The sequence below is a fragment of the Bubalus kerabau genome, chromosome 19, assembly GCF_029407905.1.
Source record: "Bubalus kerabau isolate K-KA32 ecotype Philippines breed swamp buffalo chromosome 19, PCC_UOA_SB_1v2, whole genome shotgun sequence".
Lineage (NCBI taxonomy): Eukaryota > Metazoa > Chordata > Mammalia > Artiodactyla > Bovidae > Bubalus > Bubalus kerabau.
Genome location: NC_073642.1, coordinates 23,405,882 through 23,428,507, shown reverse-complemented (window position 1 = coordinate 23,428,507; position 22,626 = coordinate 23,405,882). Strand labels below are relative to the sequence as shown.

The 22,626-nt window shown below is 43.2% G+C and overlaps 1 protein-coding gene across 5 annotated transcripts in view; it reads right to left on the bottom strand.

Moving 5' to 3' along the window:
* PDE8A (phosphodiesterase 8A) overlaps positions 1–22,626 on the bottom strand; it is a 144,063-nt gene that overhangs the window by 41,398 nt on the left and 80,039 nt on the right. For all 5 annotated transcript variants that reach the window (XM_055555572.1, XM_055555574.1, XM_055555569.1 and 2 more), the window contains exons 4-5: positions 11,415–11,471; positions 10,687–10,741 (exon numbers count right to left, since the gene is read on the bottom strand). In XM_055555572.1, coding sequence (XP_055411547.1) covers positions 10,687–10,741; positions 11,415–11,471 — 112 coding nt within the window. The remainder of the gene's footprint in view (positions 1–10,686; positions 10,742–11,414; positions 11,472–22,626) is intronic.

The following is a 22,626-nucleotide window of genomic DNA, read 5'->3' as shown; positions in this document are numbered from 1 at the left end:
TCACCTGCTCAACACATGGATAATATTCTACCTGGTGAGGAGGAAGCTGAGGCCTCAGAGGTAGGGTATATGAAGGCCACTATCCACAAGCCAAAGCCAGACCAGCCTGGGGCATGGGGTCTCTTGTGGTGCTCCTTCTACCACCAGTGAAGGCAGACATCCCCCTGTTGGAACCGTGATCTTATCTGTGTGTCAAGTAGCCTAAGAGCCCAGCCCCTGGATCATGTCTTAAAGCTGTATGATCCTCTACGAGGCCCTGAAGCTTCCAGAGCCTGCTTCCTTACCCGCAAAACAAGACCACCCTACATCTCTGACAATGACCATGAGAAAGCACTGTGCCTGCAGACTGCTGCATGAACACACAGCAGTCACTGCTGGCCCCTGGGAGGGAGAGCCAGGCCTGCTGGGCCTGGGCATGATGGTCCCTAGGCCCGCAGGCCAAACACAACCATTCCTAACCACACAAGTCAGACAGAGGACATGCCGGCCAGCTCCCACCAACTGGGAGGGGTAAGAGTACTGGCCTTGGGACGTCCTGGTGGCTTGGTGGTTCAGAACCCACCTGCCAGTGCAGGGGACACAGGCTTGATCCTTGGTCCAGGAAGATCACACATGTCACGGAGCAACTAAGCCTCACACCACTACTACTGAAGCCATGTGCCCTAGAGCCTGTGCTCCGCAACAAGAGAAGCCACTGCAATGAGACACCTGTGAACCACAACCAGAAAGGAGCCTCCATTCGCTGGGACTAGAGAAAAAGCCTGTGTAGCAATGAAGACCCAGGAAGGCCATACATAAACAAAATTATTAAAAAGAGAGAGAGTACTGGCCCTGCAGCTCTCTCCTCAGTGAGTCACGACCCCACAGGAACACCCAAGAACACTGCTCATCTGCACAGGTGCCCACCGCTGACAGGGCAGGAACAGCGGTGAGATTTCTGGGCACAGAGTGTGCCACGCCAGTAGACAAGAGGTGGGGGACCTGAGATGGGCAGGGGTCCCCAGCTATCCCCGCACTTGCCTGGCCTCATCTGTTTTGCAGGCGAAATCCTGGGACAGGGAGCCATGTGTATCGTGTGTCACAGCCTCCTGTGCATGTGGCCCGAGTTTTCACTGGGTGTGTACATCCAAACATCTTTATCCCAAAGGTGGATGTTCAGGTTAGAAAACCAGTGCATGTGGATAGAAGGACTACATCTTTCTCCTGCCGTCTGCTCCCCACCTTGCTACCTCTGCTTGGCTCTGTGTCTAAACATCCTGTCTTTCCTGCCTTCTGCAGGTTTCATTCATGTCCTGAGGATTCCATGGGGTTGTGGAGGGTAGAGAAGGGCGTCAGGCCCAAGGAGCTTCAGGAATCAGGCTGCTGTTCCTTCAGCTTGAGCAGCAGCTGGTCTCTTCACCCCAGCCCAGCCCATGAGAGGGGTAGGGCCACTGGCTCCCAGCCAACTCAACCTGCCTCTCCCCAGAGCACATCACCCACACCGGCGCCCCCCACCCCCAGTGCATCTGCATCCCTGGCTGCACATTAGAACTCCCTGCAATCTAAAAAATAACACCAGTGTGCAGGCCCCTCCCCAAACCAACAGAACCAGGGCCTCCTCAGGGACGCTTCTGAGGGAGTTCTAATGCACGACTAGGGCAAGAGACACCAAACCCTAACCTCAAGGTTCTAGTTCAAGATGGCCAAGTAGAAGGATGTGCACGCATCTCCTCCTGCGAGAGCACCAAAATTGCAACTAGCTGCTGAACAACCATCAACAGGAGGATGCTGGAACCCACCAAAAAAAGATACCCCATGTCCAAAGACAAAGAAGAAGCCCCAGTCAGATGGTAGGAGGGGTGCAATCATGATAAAATCAAATCCCATCCCTGCCAAGTGGATGACCCACAAACTGGAGAACAATAACACCAAAGAAGTTCTTCCGCTGTTGTGAAGGCTCTGAGCCCCACATCAGGCTTCCCAGACTGGGGGTCTGGCAAAGGGACTGGGAATCCTGGGAATCTGACTTTGAAGACCTGCGGGAATTGATCACAAGACTGCCACAGAACAAGGGGAAACAGAGACTCCACTCTTGGAGGACACAAACAAAATATCTGGTGCACACCATGACCCAGGGGGAAGATGCAGGGGACTGAACCAGACCTACCTGTGACTGTTGGAGGGTCTCCTGCAGAGGTGTGGGTTGGCAGTGGCTCATCGAGGGGACAGGGACACTGGCAGCAGCAGTCCTGGAAGGGGCCCCTTGGAGGGCGCCATTAACCCTACCATAGAGCCTGTAGCCCCCAGGGCTGGGTTGCCTCAAGCCAAAAAACTAAAAGGGAGGGACTGAAACCCCACCCATTAGCAGATAATTGGATTAAAGCTTTACTGAGCCCTGCCCAGTTTTCCCATGCTAGTCTCTCCCATCAGGATGCTTACACAAGCCTCTTAGCCTCATCCACCAAAGGGCAGACATAAGAAGTAAGAAGAACCACAATCCCATAGTGGCTAGAATGAAAACCATATTACAGAAAGCTAATCAGGATGAAAAAGCAGAAGGTTATGTCCCAGATGAAGGGACAAGATAAAACCCCACAAAAACAACTAAATGCAGTAGAGACAGGCAACTTTCCAGAAAAAAAAAAAATTCAGAATAATGATAGTAAAGATGATCCAGGATCTTGGAAAAATAATGGAGAAGAAGCAAGAAACATTTACCAAAGACCTAGAAGTAAAGAACAAACAGAAAGGAACAATACCCTGGAAGGAATCAATAGCAGAATAACTGAGGCAGAACAGATAAGTGACCTGGAGACAGAAAGGTGGAAATCACTGATGCAGAACATAATATAGAAATAAGAATGGAAAAAAAAAATGAAGATAGCCTAAGGGACCTCTGGGACAACATTAAATGCACCAACATTTGCATTTTAGGGGTCCCAGAAGGAGACGAGAGAAAGGACGGAAGAAAATATCTGAAGAGATAATAGCTGAAAACTTCCTTAACATGGGAAAGGAAATAGTCAACCAAGTCCAGGAAGCACAGAGAGTCCCAGGCAGGAAAAACCCAAGGAGGAGCAAGCACACACAGTAATCAAACTTACAAAAATTAAAGACAAATATAAAATATTAAAACAGCAAGAGAAAAACAACAAACAGCAAAAAAAAGGGAATTCCCATAAGATCATCAGCTGATTTCTCAACAGAAACTCTACAAGCCAGAAGAGAATGGCATGATATATTGAAAAGTGATGAGAGAAGAACCTACAACCAAGAATACTCTACCCAGCAAGACCCTCATTCAGATTTGATGGAGAAATCAAAAGCTTTACAGACATGAAAAAGTTAAAAGAATTCAGCACCATCAAATCAGCTTTACAACAAATGCTAAAGGAACTTCTCTAGGCAGGAAACACAAGATAAGGAAAAGACCTACACAAAATAAACCCAAAACAATTAAAATGGTAATAGGTCATAAATATCGATAATTACTTCAAATGTAAATGGATTAAATGCACCAACAAAAAGACATAGACTGGCTGGCAGATGAAAACATGTGCATGTATGCACTTCCTCTTACCACATCACTCTACTTAACCCCCCAAACCATATGAAATTATTTTATACTGTTCAGCTAATCATGTTTTCCTTATGGCTTGCAATTGTAATAATCTTTTTTGTCAGACTACCGATAAATATCTTTTACTACAGGGATTATGTAACTATTATTTGCTTAATACCATTGTACTATGATTGGTCAACAGAAAATAATAGAATTCTGTATCACTTAAAACTACCATTTAATAGGAAAATCTGTAATCACTTTTTAAAATCCAGATGTGTATCAGAATGATCTTGGAATTTTTTGAAAAATACAAATGCCCAGGTTTTGCTTTTTCTCTCCAAAGCTCCAGATGTGTTTCTAATGAGCAGCTATGTTTAGAAACAACTGGATTATATGATAATCTTTTACTTTTATCTAGATGGTTTCACTTTTTCTATTTCATATTCAGTGCTCATATTTCATTTATGTTTTCCAATTTCTCATCTTTTTTTAATGTTCTTTCTCAAGCCTTTACCAAGTGCAATCGAAAAGCTTTTAAAAACAAATAGTATGTATTATATATATATTAGAAAACATAAATGTTTGCCTATCTAAAACATTTATGACATTTTGATTCTACTTAATTGACTTAGTATGAATAGGATGCTAGATTTCTAATTTATATTCACTCAAAACTTTGACATAGTTCCATGTATTTTGGCATATAGTATTACTGCACTGCTAAAAGTCTAGAAAGTTTATCTTAGTCACATTAAAACAAATTTTTTGAATGAGGCTTGAAACTTCTAATCCAATTCTGAGGATATAAAGAAATACAATATTATAAAAAACAAATAAGAAATTAACATGTGATACAGTATTATTAACTAAATACAGATTTTTTTAAATTTCACAAAATTTTGTTAGTGTCCATTATTTGTTTTCATACCTTATTCAAGACTCCACACTGTATTTAATTACACTGAGCAGCTTCAGGTGCATGCAACAAATTCTGGTAAATTCTCTTTTCATTTTTATTCCAATACAAATATATTTCTAATTTTCCTTAACAAGGAAAATTCTTCTTAGATATATCCATCATTTAAAAGTGGACATTTAATTTCCAAACGCCTGGGATTTTTAAGCTATCTTTGATATTAATTTCTAATTTTGATACTAATTTCATATTTAAATGCTTTCTTATCTTGAATCACCCTGTGTTTTTTCAGTCTTCTTACTTTATTGAGGCTTTCAATGGCTAAGTCAAAGATCTCTCTTGGTAAAGTTACACTTCACTTGAAAATATGTGGATTGGGTTATTCTCAAATATCTTTTGATATTGATCTCTAACATAATTTCACAGTGATAAGAGAACAGACTCTGTATAATTTTAATAACTTTAGACCACCAAATTTTTGCACCTGGTCTTATGTCCCTGGATATCTATCTTTCAGTGTCTCCTAGTTTATAATCTATGGGAGCTTGAATAGAATTTGTATCCTACTGCTGTGTGAAAATTGTATAATAAATCATAATTATTTCAAATTGGTTCATGGTGCTTTTCAGGTCTACATAAGATTCTACTTCTCTGTACATGCATTCTATTAATTTAAGAGTTTGAAATTGAAACTACAACTAAAAATCTTAATTTATCTACTTAAAAAAAATTGTAATATATATATTGGAATTTTATGTAACTTTGTTCTGTATTTTCCAAGTCTCCTGTAAATGTGTTATTGTGTTTTCATAACTGAAAAAATAAAAAAAAAAGGGGGAAAAATCCCTAACTTCTGAGATTTTAGTCAGAAAGCTCAACTGCCAAGTCCAACTGAGGAGGTAAGCAAGTGTGCATCCACTGTGGAATCCTGAACTATGGCCATCTACAGAAAAGCTGTCTGCCCTATGAATCCAGAGATCACAATGCAGTGATGGCTTTCAGGTCTGGGGTTGGGCTCAAGCCTGGGCCACACTGCCTCCCAGCCATGAGACTTGGGAAAACCACCTTGCCTCCAGGCCTGAATGCTCTGCAATCTGTGCCCTCCGTCACCTCAGCATCCTTCTGATACCCGACAGTACGGGACTCTGTATGAGAAGACAAGTTACCTTGTGCGGTCTCGGAGGACTGGTCACCTAGTTGGATTCGTCACTTACTAAGTGGTGAGACTACTACATTCATATTTCCTAAGTCACAGACCTCTAAAATGACTATTTCAAACCTGTACTTTTTGCATGGAAGTGTTTTTCATAGAGACATGCACTTAACCACAATTCTGGCAGAGGCAGCTGGGAATACCTTGATTAAGTAGTGCAAGTGAGAGGGCAGGGAGAGAGTATGTGTCAGTTACCTTTGAATTTTACAATTAATGATAACACAATTGTACTATGAAAACACGAGGCCCATGGTTAACTAGACTTTCTACCGGGATATACTTTGCAGTCCATGAAGCTGTGCTGATGGACTTCCTTGTACAGAATTTCAAACACGTATTTCCAATATTGCTTGTACAACTTCATACAAATAAAAAACTTAATGACTCCTGGCAGCTATCAGTTCAGTTCAGTTGCTCAGTTGTCCAACTCTTGGTGACCCCATGGACTGCAGCATGCCAGGCTTCCCTGTCCATCACCGACTCCTGGAGCTTGCTCAAACTCATGTTCATCGAGTCGGTGATGCCATCCAACCATCTTATCCTCTGTCGTCCCCTTCTCCTCCTGCCTTCAATCTTGCCCAGCATCAAGGTCTTGTCTAATGAGTCAGTTCTTCACATCAGGTGGCCAAAGTACTGGAGCTTCAGCTTCAGCATCAGTCCTTCCAATGAATATTCAGGACTGATTTCCTTTAGGATGGACTGGTTTGATCTCCTTGCAGTCCAAGGGACTCTCAAGAGTCTTCTCCAACACCACGGTACAAACACATTCATTCTTCAGCACTCAGCTTTCTTTATAGTCCAACTCTCACATCCATACATAACTACTGGAAAAACCATAGCTTTGACTAGACAGACATTTGTCGGCAAAGAAAGGTCTCTGCTTTTTAATATGCTCTCTAGGTTGGTCACAGCATTTCTTCCAAGGAGCAAGCATCTTTTAATTTCACAGCTGCAGTCACCATCTGCAATGATTCTGGAGCCCAAGAAAACAAAGTCTGTCACTGTTTATGGCAGCTATAGGTAAGCAAACAACTCGAGGCAAGATGAATAATCTGTCCTCCTAGTTTCATTAGCTTCACTGGGCAGTCAGAAACATTGAAGGTCCTTGTTAAGAATGGCCAGTTCTGTAGCCTAAGAGTACTAACACAAGGAACTTCAGAGTTCTCAGGGGAAGTTTCTTCCTCATATGAATGCTTCCCTAAGCAGTTTAAGGAGGGGTGACCTAAGGATCCGCTGGGAACAGGTGACCCACAACCTCCAACCTCGTATCCTTATGATGCTCACCTGCACGCTGGCTAGCATGGCTGTTCTCATACAAGTTCAACTGGAAGTCAGGGAATGCGGACAGGTGCTGACATGAGTGAATGTTGGCGAGGGTGGTGTCAAAAAAGGAGAACCACAAAACTATGTAATAACAACAATGTAAAATTTGTATATAAAATGTGTATTTAAAACAAAGTCTTAAGTTCCACCATATCCGATGTTGATATTGGAATTCCTGTGTTCCTTTTGTCTGCATTTGTTACCTTTTTCTTTATTATTAACTTCCTTTTATCACTATCTTATAAACAACATATAATTGTATTTCCATAGCTCAGTCTAATGGCTTATCCTTTAATGGGAGAATCCAGCTCATTTTCATGCACTTGCTTTTGGTCCCATCTTACTCTGTTTATCACTGACTTCGCACTGTTGTTTCCTCTTCCTAGGATATGCCAATGTGATCCAGTTGCTAAAAATTCCATACTTCTTGGGCAAGGGTTGCTGCAAAGCTTAAGGGATCTTGGTTCCTTGACTAGGGATTGAACTGTGGGCCCTCAGCAGTGAAGTGTGGAGTCCTAACCACTGGACCACCAAGGAATTCCCACAAACTCCATATTTTATTAATTCAGTTCTTTTTAAAAACAATTTATTTTTGGCTATGCTGGATCTTCGTTGCTGTGAGGGCTTTTCTGTAACAAGCTGTAACAAGCAGGGGCTGCCCTCCGGTTGCGGTGGGCAGGCTTCTCCTTGTGGAGCACGGGCTCTAGGGTGTGCGGGCTTCAGTGGTGGCAGCTCCTGGGCTCTACAGGCTCAGTATTGGTGGCTCATGGGCTTAGCTGCTCTGCTCCAGGGCACGTGGAATCTTCAGGGACCAGGGATCAAACCAATGTCTCTGGGTTTGAACCATAAAACTGTGTAATAAGAGTCTAAAATTTATTAGATTATTTTAATAACCTAAGTGGATTTAGATTATTAAATAAATCTAATTTATTTAATAATAAATTAATGTATTTTATTTAGGCAGGCAGGTTCTTTACCACTGAGCCATCAGGAAAGCTCCCAGAAGTTTTCTTAAACTTTCCTATTATTGGTTACTTACCTTTTCACTGATCTCAAACGTAGACACAGATTTCTTTACTATTATTTGAAAACAAGGTACCAATTAGTTCCAGAACAAAGTCTCTCCCACGAGCAGTGCTCTAGTCTGCACATTTCCCACAAAGAAGAAAGCTTCAGAATCCTTTTGCTGCCCACCCACTTCCCTGTCTGGGAGATGAGCCACAAGAATGCGTTTACTTCCACTTTGTCCCCTGAAACCTTGAAGACACCTAGGGCAGGGTGTGCTTAGATACCCTAGAATTTAAAGACTGAGGTATTACTGGATGTTATATAAGTACAGATAAAGATACATATTCTACACTACACACACACACACACACACACAAATGTGTGTTATGTGCACACACCACCTCTCTCCAATACTTAGTCCCTCATCTTAGAGTTCTGTTCTACTTCATTGGTTGAATGGCTGAAGTCCTTATTTAATTATTTTCCTCAGACAGGGCTTCTGGGGAAATACATCTCTGAGTTTCATGTATCAATGTAATGCCCAAAGGAATGCCTCTTGTGCCCTGCAGGGTTAACAATCACTTGGTTGCTGTGGGATTCTCAGGTTATGGTCATTTTCCATCTGTGATCTCTAGTCAGATGAGACGCTGTTATTACTGCTTTACACAGTAGGAAAAGATGCTGGTGCTGGGCAAGATTGAAGGCAAAAGGAGAAGGAAGCAGCAGAGGATGAGATGGCTGGATGGCATCACCGACTCAATGAACATGAGTTTGAGCAAACTCCGGGAGATAGTGAAGGACAGGGAAGCCTGGTGTGCTGCAGACCATGGGGTCGTGAAGAGCTGGACACGACTGAGCGACTGAACAACAACAACAACAACAAATGTGTTTGTGTTCACCCCACATTCACAGTTTCTTGCTTCTCTTTCTTGTCTTTCAGGCCTCCCACTTGGGATTTAGGACTCATCTTGCTTCTGCTTTAAGTGCATCCTCCAGAATTTTCCTTTGAGAATCTGCTAGTTTCAAATTGCCTGAATTTTCATATTTCTGAAAGTCTTGATTTCACCTTCATTTTGAAAGTATTTATGCTAAGTATAAGGGATCCCAAGTGGCACGGTGGTAAAGAATTTGCCTGCCAATGCAGGAGACGCAATCCATTCTAGTTATTCTTGCCTAGGAAATCCCATGCACAGAGGAGCCTGGCAGGCTACAGTCCATGGGGTCGCAAACAGTCAGATATGACTGAGCAACTGAGCACAAGCTAGGTATAACACTCTAGGAAGGCAGTTATTTTCTTTTATCACATTGAAAACACTATTCCACTGTTTTCTAACTTCAACCTACTGCTGCCATGAAGCCAGCTGTTAAGTCTACTGTTCTAATTTTTTTTCCCTCTGGCTGATTTTAATCTTGTCTCTTTATTTTATTTGTTTTTTCACTATGATATGTCCTCGTTTTATTTATTCTACTTTGGAATTCTGGGATCTGTGGATTATAGTCTTCCATCAGTTCTAGAAAATTCTCTTCAAATATAACGCCCCATTCTCTCTCCTATTCTTCCGGATCTCCAGTTATACAGAAGCTAAACCATCCGCTCTATCCTCCACTTTTCTAAACTTCTCTAACTTATTTTCTGTTTTTGGATCTTTGTGCCACATGCTGGATAATTTCTTCTGACCTACTAAGTTTTAAAATTTTCAGTTATTATATGTGCATTTCTCAAAATTCAATTATGTTCTGTTTAAAATTTGCTACGTCACTTTTTATAGCTGCCTATTCCTTGAAGATATTTCCAAGCTTGTCCTGTCTTTGTCTCTTTACATATAATAAGCACAATCGTTTCACAATTTTATCTGACAATTCTAACTTCTGAGGACTGTGAGGGCCTGCTCCTGCTGCCTCTGTCCCCCGCTAGCTCCCACTTGCAATGCTGTGTTTCCTGATGGACGGGTTAATGCTGACTGCGGGCTGCCTGCCGCCCTTGAATGATTATTTGCAGAGACTCTCTGAGGCTGAAGAAGAAGGAATCTCCCTCTGGGAGGATGCGTATTTGCTTCTTCCAGATACTTGGTAGTGCTACCAGCCAGAATCAAGGGGTGAGGTTTCTCCATGACCTCATTGATATTTGGGCTACAAGTCTGCCCAATGATCAGCCTTACGTGAGCTCTCTCCACCATGATTCCCAAGGCTCACTAGCAACTAGCTGACCAAAGCCTGCATAAGCTCTTTGGCTTAAGAGAAACCAAGAGATTAGAGCCAGGGGTAGAAAGAAATGGAGCCATGTTGGGGAGGTCTTACTTCCAGAATCCTTGAATTGGCTTTAAAGTTGCATGTCTGCCTGTAAGCATTATGACAACACATCCTACGGTACAACTTTTAACTAATAAGTAATTAAAGGAGATTAATTGCTCAATAATTAATTAGTTTAATTAAAGCTAATTAAAGGAGATTTTTTTTTTTATGTTTAGATGCATTTAGTAGGCATAGTTTTGAGCAACTGAGAAAGCAAAGTATCATGGATTATTAGATTACCAGATTATAAAATTAAATCAAACTATAACACAGCACAAGGACAATTTTTCTTTTTCAAATTAATTCAAAACTATTGCCAGGCTCTAAAGCTGAGATAAAATAATTTGTCATGCTGAATTATACTTGCATAACAAAGAAGTGAGTACATACCCTTGTGAAGCCAGCAGCAATGAGGGACATTACACATGACTCTTCTCTATCCACTCTTTAAAAGAACAAGTACATGGTTAGAGACAGTTGTGTCTAATCAGTTACAGCTCACATCTGTATTTACTAATTTATATAATATTATCATTGGCATATAATGAATAGTTTTAGATGAATTGGATTAACATACAAATCAAATGTACAAAGTTAAAACAATTTTCTGTTTTAGTTTCACACTGGCTTTTTGGCAATAGATATTGATGCTTGAAATACAGAGATTACACTAAGAGCCAGAACACAGGAGTGAGCACGTAGCTATGTGATATGTAAAAATTTTAATTTAGACTAAATTATTTTTATTCTTTTCTTACCTCCCATTTTAAAATGAAGTATAAGGTTTCCCCCAATTATGTATAATGTAAATTCTCAGATATTTTAGAAGTCCCTAAGAAATATATCCAGAAAACATTCATACTTCAGGAATGGCATTCTCCCTTGGCTGGCCCTGTTCTAAAGTGAAAGACAGTCCAAAATCACAAAACCTAGTGTGAAAGTACAAACTCCAGCCATGAATTTAACTGTCAAAGTGAAAGAAAATGAGAAAGAGGAAAAGGCCAAACTAGAAAGGGTGATGCCTATCACAGGACACAAGCTGATACTCAGGCCTCTGTTCAGAACACACATTACACGGACATCTGAATTTCAACACTAAAAAAATAAAAATATCTTACCTGCGTACTACACCAATAATAACTGTGTTTTCTGAGAGTTTTGATGATCTGATTGACCTTTAAAAAAAAGTTTTAAAATAAATTTAAAGCAATTCTTTAAAAACTTAGTACACCTAAACCTAAATTTTGGAAGAACAGTTAAAGTTGGGGGAAAGCGAAAGATCCCTCCACATTCTGGAGTCACCTTCTTGGCTAACCTGACCTTTCTTTCTTCAGGGGACAAACTGCTAACCAGTGGCCTGTGGTGACCCTCAAAATTATGGAGCATGAAGACAGCAGCCAGCTCTGATGACATGCCTTCTATTTGTTCTTGTTCTGGTCTGAGCTGTTTCAGATGGAGAATTTTCCCTACCTGGGGAATCTCCCTTACACGAGAAGGGTCCTTCGTCTCTTCCTGTCAAAGGAAGATGCAGGTCTACATGTATCACAGCCAGCGGATGGCAACCGTTACAGTGGGGGTGAGGCAGCCCGAGGCCAGCTCTCCACTGCATTCTAAGCAGTGCAGAGAAGGGCTCCTGAGCAGGAGGCAGGCAAGACAGTAACAATAAATATTTAAAACTCAGAAATGCAAAGTATTCTTATGCATCAGAAAGAGGAGAATCAAACCTCACAGGAAAAATTAAGAACAGAAGACTGATGGAGAAAAGTAGAAAACACTGCTCTACAGAAGTTACCCAAGGAGTATGAGGCCACCCTTGGATGGCAAGCAGATCAAACCAGTCACTCCTGAAGGAAATCAAGTCTGAACATTCACAGGAAGGACTGATGATGAAGCTGAAGTTCCAATGCTTTGGCCACCTGATGCGAAGAGCCAACTCATTGGTAAGGACCTTGATGCTGGGAAAGATTAAGGGCAGGAGGAGATGGGGATGACAGAGGATAAGGTGGTTGCATGGTATCACTGACGCAACAGACATGAGTCTGAGTAAACCCTGGGAGATAGTGAAGGACAGGGAAGCCTGGCTGCTCATGGGGTCCATGGGGAAGCCTGTGCTGCCGTCCATGGTGCCGTAAACAGTCGGACACGACTTAACAACTAAACAACAACGAGGCTGCCAAAGGGACTGAATTTAACCCTTCTGGAGAAGCAGCTCCCAAGGAGGCCATGGGGAATGAAAATTCAGCCAAGAGATGAGAGAGGACAGAGATAAGCATGACGGAGAAGAGTAGAAGCAATATAAACTGCCCACTGAGATGTGCAATGGCTTTGACCCACCCTACACTACAGGAAAGAGCAGGACTCTCTGGAGAAGAAGAGCCAGGCCACCAGAAGGGGGAGGAACTTGGCCCCTGGCCTGGAAGGAAGACGCACATAAGAGGGTGACTGCAGATGGAGGGGTATGCAGAGGGCTGGATTTGGACTCCCCCTGTCAAGACAGAAGCAGGCTGGCCCTTGGAGGATGTGTCCACGATGGGACAGAGAAGAGCCAAGACTCACGGCCTTACTTCAGTTCTGCTGGTTCAAGAATCACTCCTGTCACTTCTGAATCACAGAATATAGAAAATGACTGGCGTGACTATTTCTCCACTGTCCCAAGGATGACACATAACCATTCCTGACATGTAAGGGAAAAGTCAAGTCATCATATGCAAAGGATGCCTCAGTTTGGGCAAACTTTTTCTGCAGAGGGCCAGACAGTAAGTATTTTAGGCTTTTCATGTCATATGGACTCTGTCACAAGTACTCAATCCTGCCCCTGAAGCATGAGAGCAGGCACACACAAAACATAAATGAATGGGCCTACCTGTGCTCCCCTGTGTTACCCCTGCCTCAGGGTATTGAGGCTAAGTCTTCTTCTGGAGCTCAGGCGGAGCAAGGCTCAGCATCCAACAGTATATGCAGAATAGCTCTGGGGTTGGGAAGCTGCTCAGTGATGGAGATGCTTCTCCATCTCCAGGGAACAGCCAGTCTCTCTCATGGGCCACAGGGCTCATAACACATACACACTCTCTGTCAACATTTTTGCTTTTCCCAGTGTCCACTCTAGTCCTATAGCTTCCATTTCTGCCTAGCCTCTCCAGAGGGAACCAACTTAAAGGGCACTTCTTGCATGGCTCTATCAGGGAGGTCACTGCAGGGCCTGCTGACCAGGCCCCAGTCCCACCATGGTTGCCTGCCTGGAACAGAGCCGAGCTTACCTTCCTGGAGCAGGAGCCATGGAAAGGGCTGTGAGCGCTCAGAAGCATAACTGGCATGGCAGACACTCACACAGACGGGCCCCAGCCACTTTTCAAACCTACTGGCTGATACTCATCCCAGCACTAACCTTAAACAGGGAATGAAAGATGTGGACTCACAAATAGTAGTTCCATGGCTTCTTAGGACATTTCTAGTTGTTCACCTGTTTATATTTCTATCATATCATGAAGATTTAGAGGGAGAAATGGCAACTTTGAAGTATGCCACCAGCCACCTCAAACCAGCTCATGTCTTTTTACAGGAGAAACAGAGATCTGAGTGGTAACAGAGCAGGTAGGCAACCACACAGATGACCTCAGTAAGCAGGTTGGGACACAGGGATAAGGGACATGAGGCTGAAGACAAAGTGGAAGGAAAGCCCATGTTTCCCAGAGACAAGCACATCCCTCCAAAGGAGGTCTAACACTGTATGAAAAGGCAGGGGTGCTGTCCACTCTCACCACTATTATTCAACATAGTTTTGGAAGTCCTAACTACAGCAATCAGAGAAGAAAAATAAATAAAAGGAATCCAGATTGGAAAAGAAGAAGTAAAGCTCTCACTGTTTGCAGATGACGTGATATTATACATAGAAAACCCTGAAGATACTATCGGAAAACTACTAGATCTCATCAGTGAATTTAGCAAAGTTGCAGGATACAAAATCAATACACAGAAATCACTTGCATTTCTATATACTAACAATGAAAAATCAGAAAGAGAAATTAAGGTATCAATCCCATTCACCAATGCAACAAAAATAATAAAATATCTAGGAATAAACCTACCTAAGGAAACAAAAGAACTGTATACAGAAAATTTTAAGACACTAATGAAAGAAATCAGAGATGACATAAACAGATGGAGAGATACTCCATGTTCCTGGGTAGGAAGAAGCAATATTGTGAAAATGATTATACTACCAAATGCAATCTACAGATTCAATGCAATCCCTATCAAATTACCAATTTCATTTTTCACAGAACTGAAAACAAAAAATTTCACAATTCATATGGAAACACAAAAGACCCTGAATAGCCAAAGCTGTTTTGAGAAAGAAGAATGAAGCTGGAAGAATCAACCTTCCTGATTTCAGATTATACTACAAAGCTACAGTCATCAAGACAGGATAGTACTGGCACAAAACAGAAATACAGACCAATGGAACAAGATAGAAAGCCCAGAAATAAACCCACACACCTACAGGTACCTTATTTTTGACAAAGAAGGCAAGAACATACAATGGAGCAAAGATAGCATCTTCAATAAGTGGTGCTGGGAAAACTGGGCAGCTGTATGTAAAGGAATGAAATTAGAACACTTTCTAGCACCATACACAAAGATAAACTCAAAATGGATTAAAGAGCTAAATGCAAGAAACTATAAAACACATAGAGGAAAACACAGGCAGAACACTTGATGACATAAATCAAAGCAAGATCCTCTATGACCCACCTCCTGAAAGACTGAAAGCTGCTCAGTTGTGTCTGACTCTTTGTGACCCCACAGACTATACAGTCCATGGAATTCCCCAGACCAGAATACTGGAGTGGGTAGCCTTTCCCTTCTCCAGGGTATCTTCCCAAACCAGAGATCAAACCCAGGTCTCCTGTATTACAGGCAGCTTCTTTACCAGCTGAGCCAAAGGGAAGCCCAAGAACACTGGAGTGTGTGTAGCCTATCCCTTCTCCAGGAATCAAACCGGGGTCTCCTGCATTGCAGGTAGATTCTTTACCCCAGCTCCCAGAGTAATGAAAATAAAAACAAGTGGGACCTCGTTAAACTTAAAAGCTTTTGCACAGAAAAGGAAACTATAAACAAGATGAAAAGACACCCCTCAGAATGGGAGAAAACAATAACAAATGAAAAGATTGACAAAGGATTAATTTCCAAAATATACAAGCAGCTCATACAACTCAACACCAGGAAAAAAAAAAAAACCCAATCAAAAACTGGGGAAAAGACCTAAACAGACATTTCTCCCAAGACATACAGATGGCTAACAAACACAGGAAAAGATGCTCAACATTGCTCATTATCAGAGAGATGCCCATCAAAACTATAATGAGGTACCACCTCAAACTGGTCAGAATGGTCATCAACAAAAAGTCTACAAACAATAAATGCTGGAGAGCGTGTGCAGAAAAGGGAGCCCTCTTGCACAGCTGGTGGGAATATAAATTGATACAGCCACTATGGAAGATGGTACGGAGATTCCTTAAAAAACTGGGAATAAAACCAGCATATGACCCAGCAATCCCACTCCTAGGCATATACCCTGAGGAAACCAAAACTGAAAAAGACACATGTACCCCAATGTTCACTGCAGCATTATTTACAATAGCTAGAACATGGAAGCAACATAGATACCCATCAACAAATGAATGGATAATGAAGTTGTAGAACATATATACAATGGATTATTACTCAGCCATAAAAAGGAACACAATTGAGTCAATTCTAATGAGGTGGATGAACCTAGAGCCTATTACACAGAGTGAAGTCAGTCAGAAAGAGAAAGAGAAATATTATATACTAACACATATATATGCAATCTAGAAAGATGGTACTGATGAATTTATTTGCAAGGCAGCAGTGGAGAAACAGACAGAGAACACTTATGGACACAGGGAGAGGGGAAGAGAGGGTGAGATGTATGCAGAGAGTAATATGAAAACTTACATTACCATATGTAAAATAGATAGCCAATGGGAATTTGCTGTATGTCTCAGAGAACTCAAACAGGGGCTCTGTATCAACCTGGAGGGGTGGGATGGGGAGGGAGATGGGAGGGGACATGTGTATACCTATGGCTGACTCATGTTGATGTTGACAGAAAACAAAATTCTGTAAAACAATTATCTTTCCATTAAAAAATAAATTAAAAAAAAGGTAGGAGTGTATTCTAGGCTTTTTCTGGTCCATAAGAAAGAAGAACTGGCCAGGAAATAGAAATGTCAGGAACCTGAATTGAAAACTAAGCCTCTTTACCTTAGAATTCATGAAAACCAAGAAAGAAATGACATGGAGCCATCAAGATGTACCCCCAGATGTAAGGAAGGAAGACTTCAGGAAGTCAGGAGAAAAGATGGGGCATGAGTCCACAGCATGATGTTCTGCAGGCTGCGCAAGCACACTGGGAAGCCCCCAGAACCAGGCTCCCTGGTGTGACACTTGTGTCCGACTCAGCTGTGCACAACAGAAAACTCTAGAGAAAGCGGCTTCAGCAAGACTCAACTCCCACATGAAAGATGTGCAGAGGCAGGGAATCCAAGCTGCTATGGCACTTTGCAACATCAGGAACCTGGCTTCTCCTGTCTTGGTTTCTTCCCATAATCCAAGACAGATGCCGAGCTCTAGCCATAATCTAGAGAACCATTAAGAAGGGCGTGCCTTCTCCCTTCATGGACACTTTCCAGAAAATGCACGTGATATGCCCATTGCCCACCGGCAAGAAAAGCTAGAGGGCACAGTGTATGTTCCAGGTGGCTGTCTTCCCACCGAAACACTAGAAATTCTACTATTAAGAAAAGAGTAGGGGCTGCCCTGGTGGTCCACTGATTAAGATTCTGCACTTTCACTGCAGGGGGCGTGGATTTGATCCCTGGTCAGGGAACTAAGATCTTACATGCCCCATGGGATGGCCAAAAGAAGAAATGAAAAGAGCAGAACTGGATATGGAGGGGCGGAGGTGGGCGGGCAACTACCAGTGTCAAGATGCACCAGGAAACTACAAATAATTCTGATGATGGTCTTGACACGAAACTAGAGGAAGGCCACAAGCCGGAGGCTTGCTGTAAGAACACAGCAAAGCCTTTCCATGAGTTAAATTTTACAAAAGCCCAACTCCATCACATGGTACTTTGACACTGTTCCCTCTGCCATTGGGGAATGAGGTTCACATGGACAAGAATGGAATTTACAGTAGTAAATAAAGGATGATCTTCAGACCATGGTAAGTGCAGAGATGGTTATGAAAGCATCCAGCACTCTGAGTGCAGTCTCGCTTCTACACTCAACACAGAACATTCTGTCCACGTATGTGGGGTTTCTGTGTGGTGCTTTATTTCCCCCATCTCCTTTCATAAAAATCTCCCCTTTCATTACGGTGCCCTGCTCCTGTTGCACAGAGGAGTATTTCTTCATTTCTTCTGAGGACACTAAGCGTATGTCTTCTAAAAGGTTCTCTGGTGGGGGGGGGGGGGCGGGCCGTGTTGTGGCAGCTTTTAAACATATAGATTTATTTATCTGGCTGTGTTGGGTCTCAGGTGTTGCATGCTGCATCTTGAGCTGTCGCCTGCAAACTCTTAGCTGCAGCATGTGGATCTAGTGCCCTGACCAGGGATGGAACCCAGGCCCCCTACATTGGGAGCACAAAGTCTTAGCCACTGGACCACCAGGGAAGTCCCTTCAGCTGCTTATAGAAAATAATTTTCTTAGTCTTTAAGGCCATTCTTTCCCCTCCATTACTTGGCAGCTTTTTACAGGGCCCCATCTTTGCTCTTGAACTGGAGCATCATCAACCAGGCAGCATGTCTGTAGCAGGGACGGTCGGAGGCATCTCCCTGGGCGTTAGCAGCCATCCTTCTCTTAGGTCTGGGCCTGCAGAGCAGTCAACAGGAGCAAGTTCATGCTCAGAGCGCACTGCCAGCTGGTGTGCACGGGTCTGCTACACAGAGCAGTCTCCTGGCCTGCTCTCTCTCCTTCTCTAAACTGAGAATTAATGCAGTTCGCTGCTTTGATACTGCAGTAGGTGAAGGACTGATGCCAGGCTCCTCACACCTCCAGCCTTCTTAAACATGGCAAGAGAAACCAGATCTTTGTCTGCCTTCCTCTGCTCCCTGTCCTGTGTTTCCAGTGGATGTAGAAAGCGAGTCACAGAAGTGGTGGTACTCGGCTCTGGTTGGTGGGTGTGGCTCCAGCAGCAGGCTCAGAGGTACGCAGTTGGAGTGAAGCTAGCTTCTTCCCTCTTCCTTCCTCTAGGGCCTGGGATTTCAGCTGCAGAGGACATTCCTGGAACAGGCTCCTCTACTAGTCCCCACAGCATAAGACACTTGGCAGGGAACCTGCCCTCCTCTGTCTCCCGACTTCTGACACATCTGTCATCTTATCTTGGTTTGCTAATGGCCGTGGTCAGCTTTTGTCGCCATGGGAAATTGGGAGGTGGCCCTGGCCTCAGCGGGCTGGCTGGGCTCGGCCCTGTCCATCTCCTACTTCACTCTCCAGGTGGCAGCCACGACTGCTGAGAAAAGTCAGCAACTGACGAAAAACCCTACTCAGAGGTGTTGATCAGGTGTCCTAAAAGGAAGATGAAGGGACAGACAGAGCTCCGCCAGGGCTAAGGTCTCGTCAGACATTTAAGTGGAGAGCAGGTTCAGGAGGGAGATCCTGGAGAGAGTCCTTGAAGGGACAGTCCAAAGTGCGCAGGCCCCCTTAAAGGGATGATCTCAAGGGACATAAACCAGGTAAGGGCCAAAATGGAGACGAAACTGACCAGCAAGATAAATCAAGGCCCGCTCTTGCCTCTAGAAAACTCGTTACAAATGGCACAAGGGTCCCTCCCCCTTGCAAATCCTCAGCCAACAAGACAAATATGATGTGGTAGAAAACAGCTAGTGAGAGAGACTCCGGATTCTCGACGGGGCTGTGACACAGCCATCAGGAAGGGAACGTGACTGCGGTGCGTGTGTAGAGGTCAGCTCTCCAGCCAACACAGGGGGGAACACTGCTCTGCTTGCTCCACACTCGTCCTCCCAAACCTGTGGGCTTTTCAGTTCTGCAGCCAGGCTGACGAGAGTTCCTGACTGGAGGAAGGTACGGAGAAGAGACCCTCTTTCTGGGACTGGAATATGAGACCACACTTTGTAACAGCAGTAAGGATGTACCACCCTGAAAAGACCGTCGCTGCCCTCAAATGTTGGAAAGTGGGGGAAAGGGATTAGAACTGCTCTAGTGACCCCTGGGCCAAATATGGACAAAGCTGGGCTCAACACGGAGGAGAACTTCTGAAACTCAGGACTGCCCCTTGGGACCCCTAACCCCCAGGAGAGGCTAGACGGATGGTGGTGGGGACTTGGAGAGGACATGCACACATGACAGTCTGTATGTCTCTAAAACCACATAAGAAGCAATCCAAGTCACCTTCTCTATTTTCAAACTGTAAAACTGGACATTTATATATCAATAAAAATTTACGGAATAAGTTACCCTATTTGTTTAGAGGGCTTCCCTGGTGGCTCAAATGGTAAAGAATCTGCGTGAAAAGTGAGAGACCCAGGTTTGATCCCTGGGTCGGGAAGATTACATTCCCAAAATGTATAAAAAAAGTGGAGCATAATTGCATGTTATATGTATTGGTTGTTGTTTATTCACTAAGTTGTGTCCGACTCTTCTGTGACCCCATAGACTGTAGCCCACCAGGCTCCTCTGTCCATGGGATTTCCCAGGCAAGAAACTGAAGTGGGTTGTCATCTCCTCCAGGGGATCTTACTACTCCCAGGGATTTGGAACCTGTGCTTCCTCCACTGGCAGGCAGATTCTTTACGAGGGAAGTCTTATATGTATTTTTCAGTTCAGTTCAGTTCAGTCGCTCAGTCGTGTCCAACTCTTTGCGACCCCATGGACTGCAGCATGCCAGGCCTCCCTGCCCATCACCAACTCCTGGAGCTTACTCAAACTCACGTCCATTGAGTCAGTGATGCCATCCAACCATCTCCTCTGTCGTCCCCTCTCCTCCCACCTTCAATCTTTCCCAGCATCAGGGTCTTTTCAAATGAGTCAGCTGTTCGCATCAGGTGCCCAAAGTACTGGAGCTTCAGCTTCAACATCAGTCCTTCCAGTGAATATTCAGGACTGATTTCCTGTAGGATGGACTGGTTGGATCTCCTTGCAGTCCAAGGGACTCTCAAGAGTCTTCTCCAACACCACAGTTCTAAAGCATCAATTCTTCGGCACTCAGCTATCTTTATAGTCCAACCCTCACATCCATACATGACTACTGGAAAAACCATAGCCTTGACTAGATGGACTTTTGTTGGCAAAGTAATGTTTCTACTTTTTAATATGCTGTCTAGATTGACTATAACTTTTCTTCCAAGAAGCAAGCATTTTTTAATTTCATGGCTGCAGTCACCATCTGCAGTGATTTAGGAGCCCAAAAATATAAAGTCTGCCACTGTTTCCCCATCTATTTGCCATGAAGCGACGGGACTAGAGACCATGATCTTAGTTTTCTGAATGTTGAGTTTTAAGCCAACTTTCTCTCTCTCCTCTTTCACTTTCAACAAGAAGCTCTTTAGTTCATCACTTTCTGCCATAAGGGTGGTGTCATCTGCGTATCTGAGATTACTGGTATTTCTCCCGGCAATCTTGATTCCAGCTTGTGCTTCTTCCAGTCCAGCGTTTCTAATGATGTACTCTGCGTATATGTTAAATAAGCAGGGTAACAATATACAGCCTTGATGTACTCCTTTCCCGATTTGGTACCAGTCTGTTGTTCCATGTCCAGTTCTAACTGTTGCTTCCTGACTTGCATACAGATTTCTCAGGAGGCAGGTCAGGTGGTCTGGTATTCCCATCTCTTAAAGAGTTTTGCAGTTTGTTGTGATCCACAGTCAAAGGCTTTGGCATAGTCAATAAAGCAGAAATAGATGTTTTTCTGGAACTCTCTTGCTTTTTCCATGATCCAATGCATGTTGGCAATTTGATCTCTGGTTCCTCTGCCTTTTCTAAAACCAGCTTGAACATCTGGAAGTTCATGGTTCACACACTGTTGAGGCCTGGCTTGGAGAATTTTGAGCATTACTAGCATGTGAGATGAGTGCAACTGTGTGGTAGTTTGAGCATTCTTTGGCATTGCCTTTCCTTGGGATTGGAATGAAAACTGACCTTTTCCAGTCCTGTGGCCACTGCTGAGTTTTCCAATTTGCTGGCATATTAAGTGCAGCACTTTCACAGCATCATCTTTTAGGATTTGAAACAGCTCAACTGGAATTCCATCACCTCCACTAGCTTTGTTCATAGTGATGCTTCCTAAGGCCCCCTTGACTTTGCATTTCAGGATGTCTGGCTCTAGGTCAGTGATCACACCATCGTGATTATCTGGGTCGTGAAGATCTTTTTTGTACAGTTCTTCTGTGTATTCTTGCCACCTCTTCTTAATATCTTCTGCTTCTGTTAGGTCCCTACCATTTCTGTCCTTTATTGTGCCCATCTTTGCATGAAATGTTCCCTTGGTATCTCTACTTTTCTGGAATAGATCTCCAGTCTTTCTCATTCTATTGTTTTCCTCTATGTCTTTGCATTGATCACTAAGGAAGGCTTTCTTATCTCTCCTTGTTCTTCTTTGGAACTCTGCATTCAGATGGTTGTTATCTTTGCTTTTCTCCTTTGCTTTTCGCTTCTCCTCTTCTCACAGCTATTTTTAAGGCTTCCTCAAACAACCATTTTGCTTTTTTGAAATTCTTTTTCTTGGGGATGGTCTTGATCCGTGTCTCCTATACAATGTCACGAACCTCTGTCCATAGTTCATCAGGTACTCTATCAGATCTAATCCCTTGAATTTATTTGTCACTTTCACTGAATAATGGTAAGGGATTGATTTAGGTTATACCTGAATGGTCTAGTGGTTTTCCCTACTTTCTTCAATTTAAGTCAAATTTGGCAATAAGGAGTCATGATCTGAGCCACAGTCAGCTCCTGGTCTTGTTTTTGCTTACTGTATAGAGCTTCTCAATCTTTGGCTACAAAGAATATAATCAGTCTGATTTTGGTATTGACCATCTGGTGATGTCCATGTGTAGAGTCTTCTCTTGTGCTGTTGGAAGAGGGTGTTTGCTATGACCAGTGCATTCTCTTGGCAAAACTCTGTTGGCCTTTGCCCTGCTTCATTCTGTACCCCAAGGCCAAATTTGCCAGTTACTCCAGGTGTTTCTTGACTTCCTACTTTTGCATTCCACAGTAAAAAAAAAAAAAAAAAGTAGAGCATATATTTAAAGTGGATAACCAAAATAAATAAATAAAGTGGATAACCAA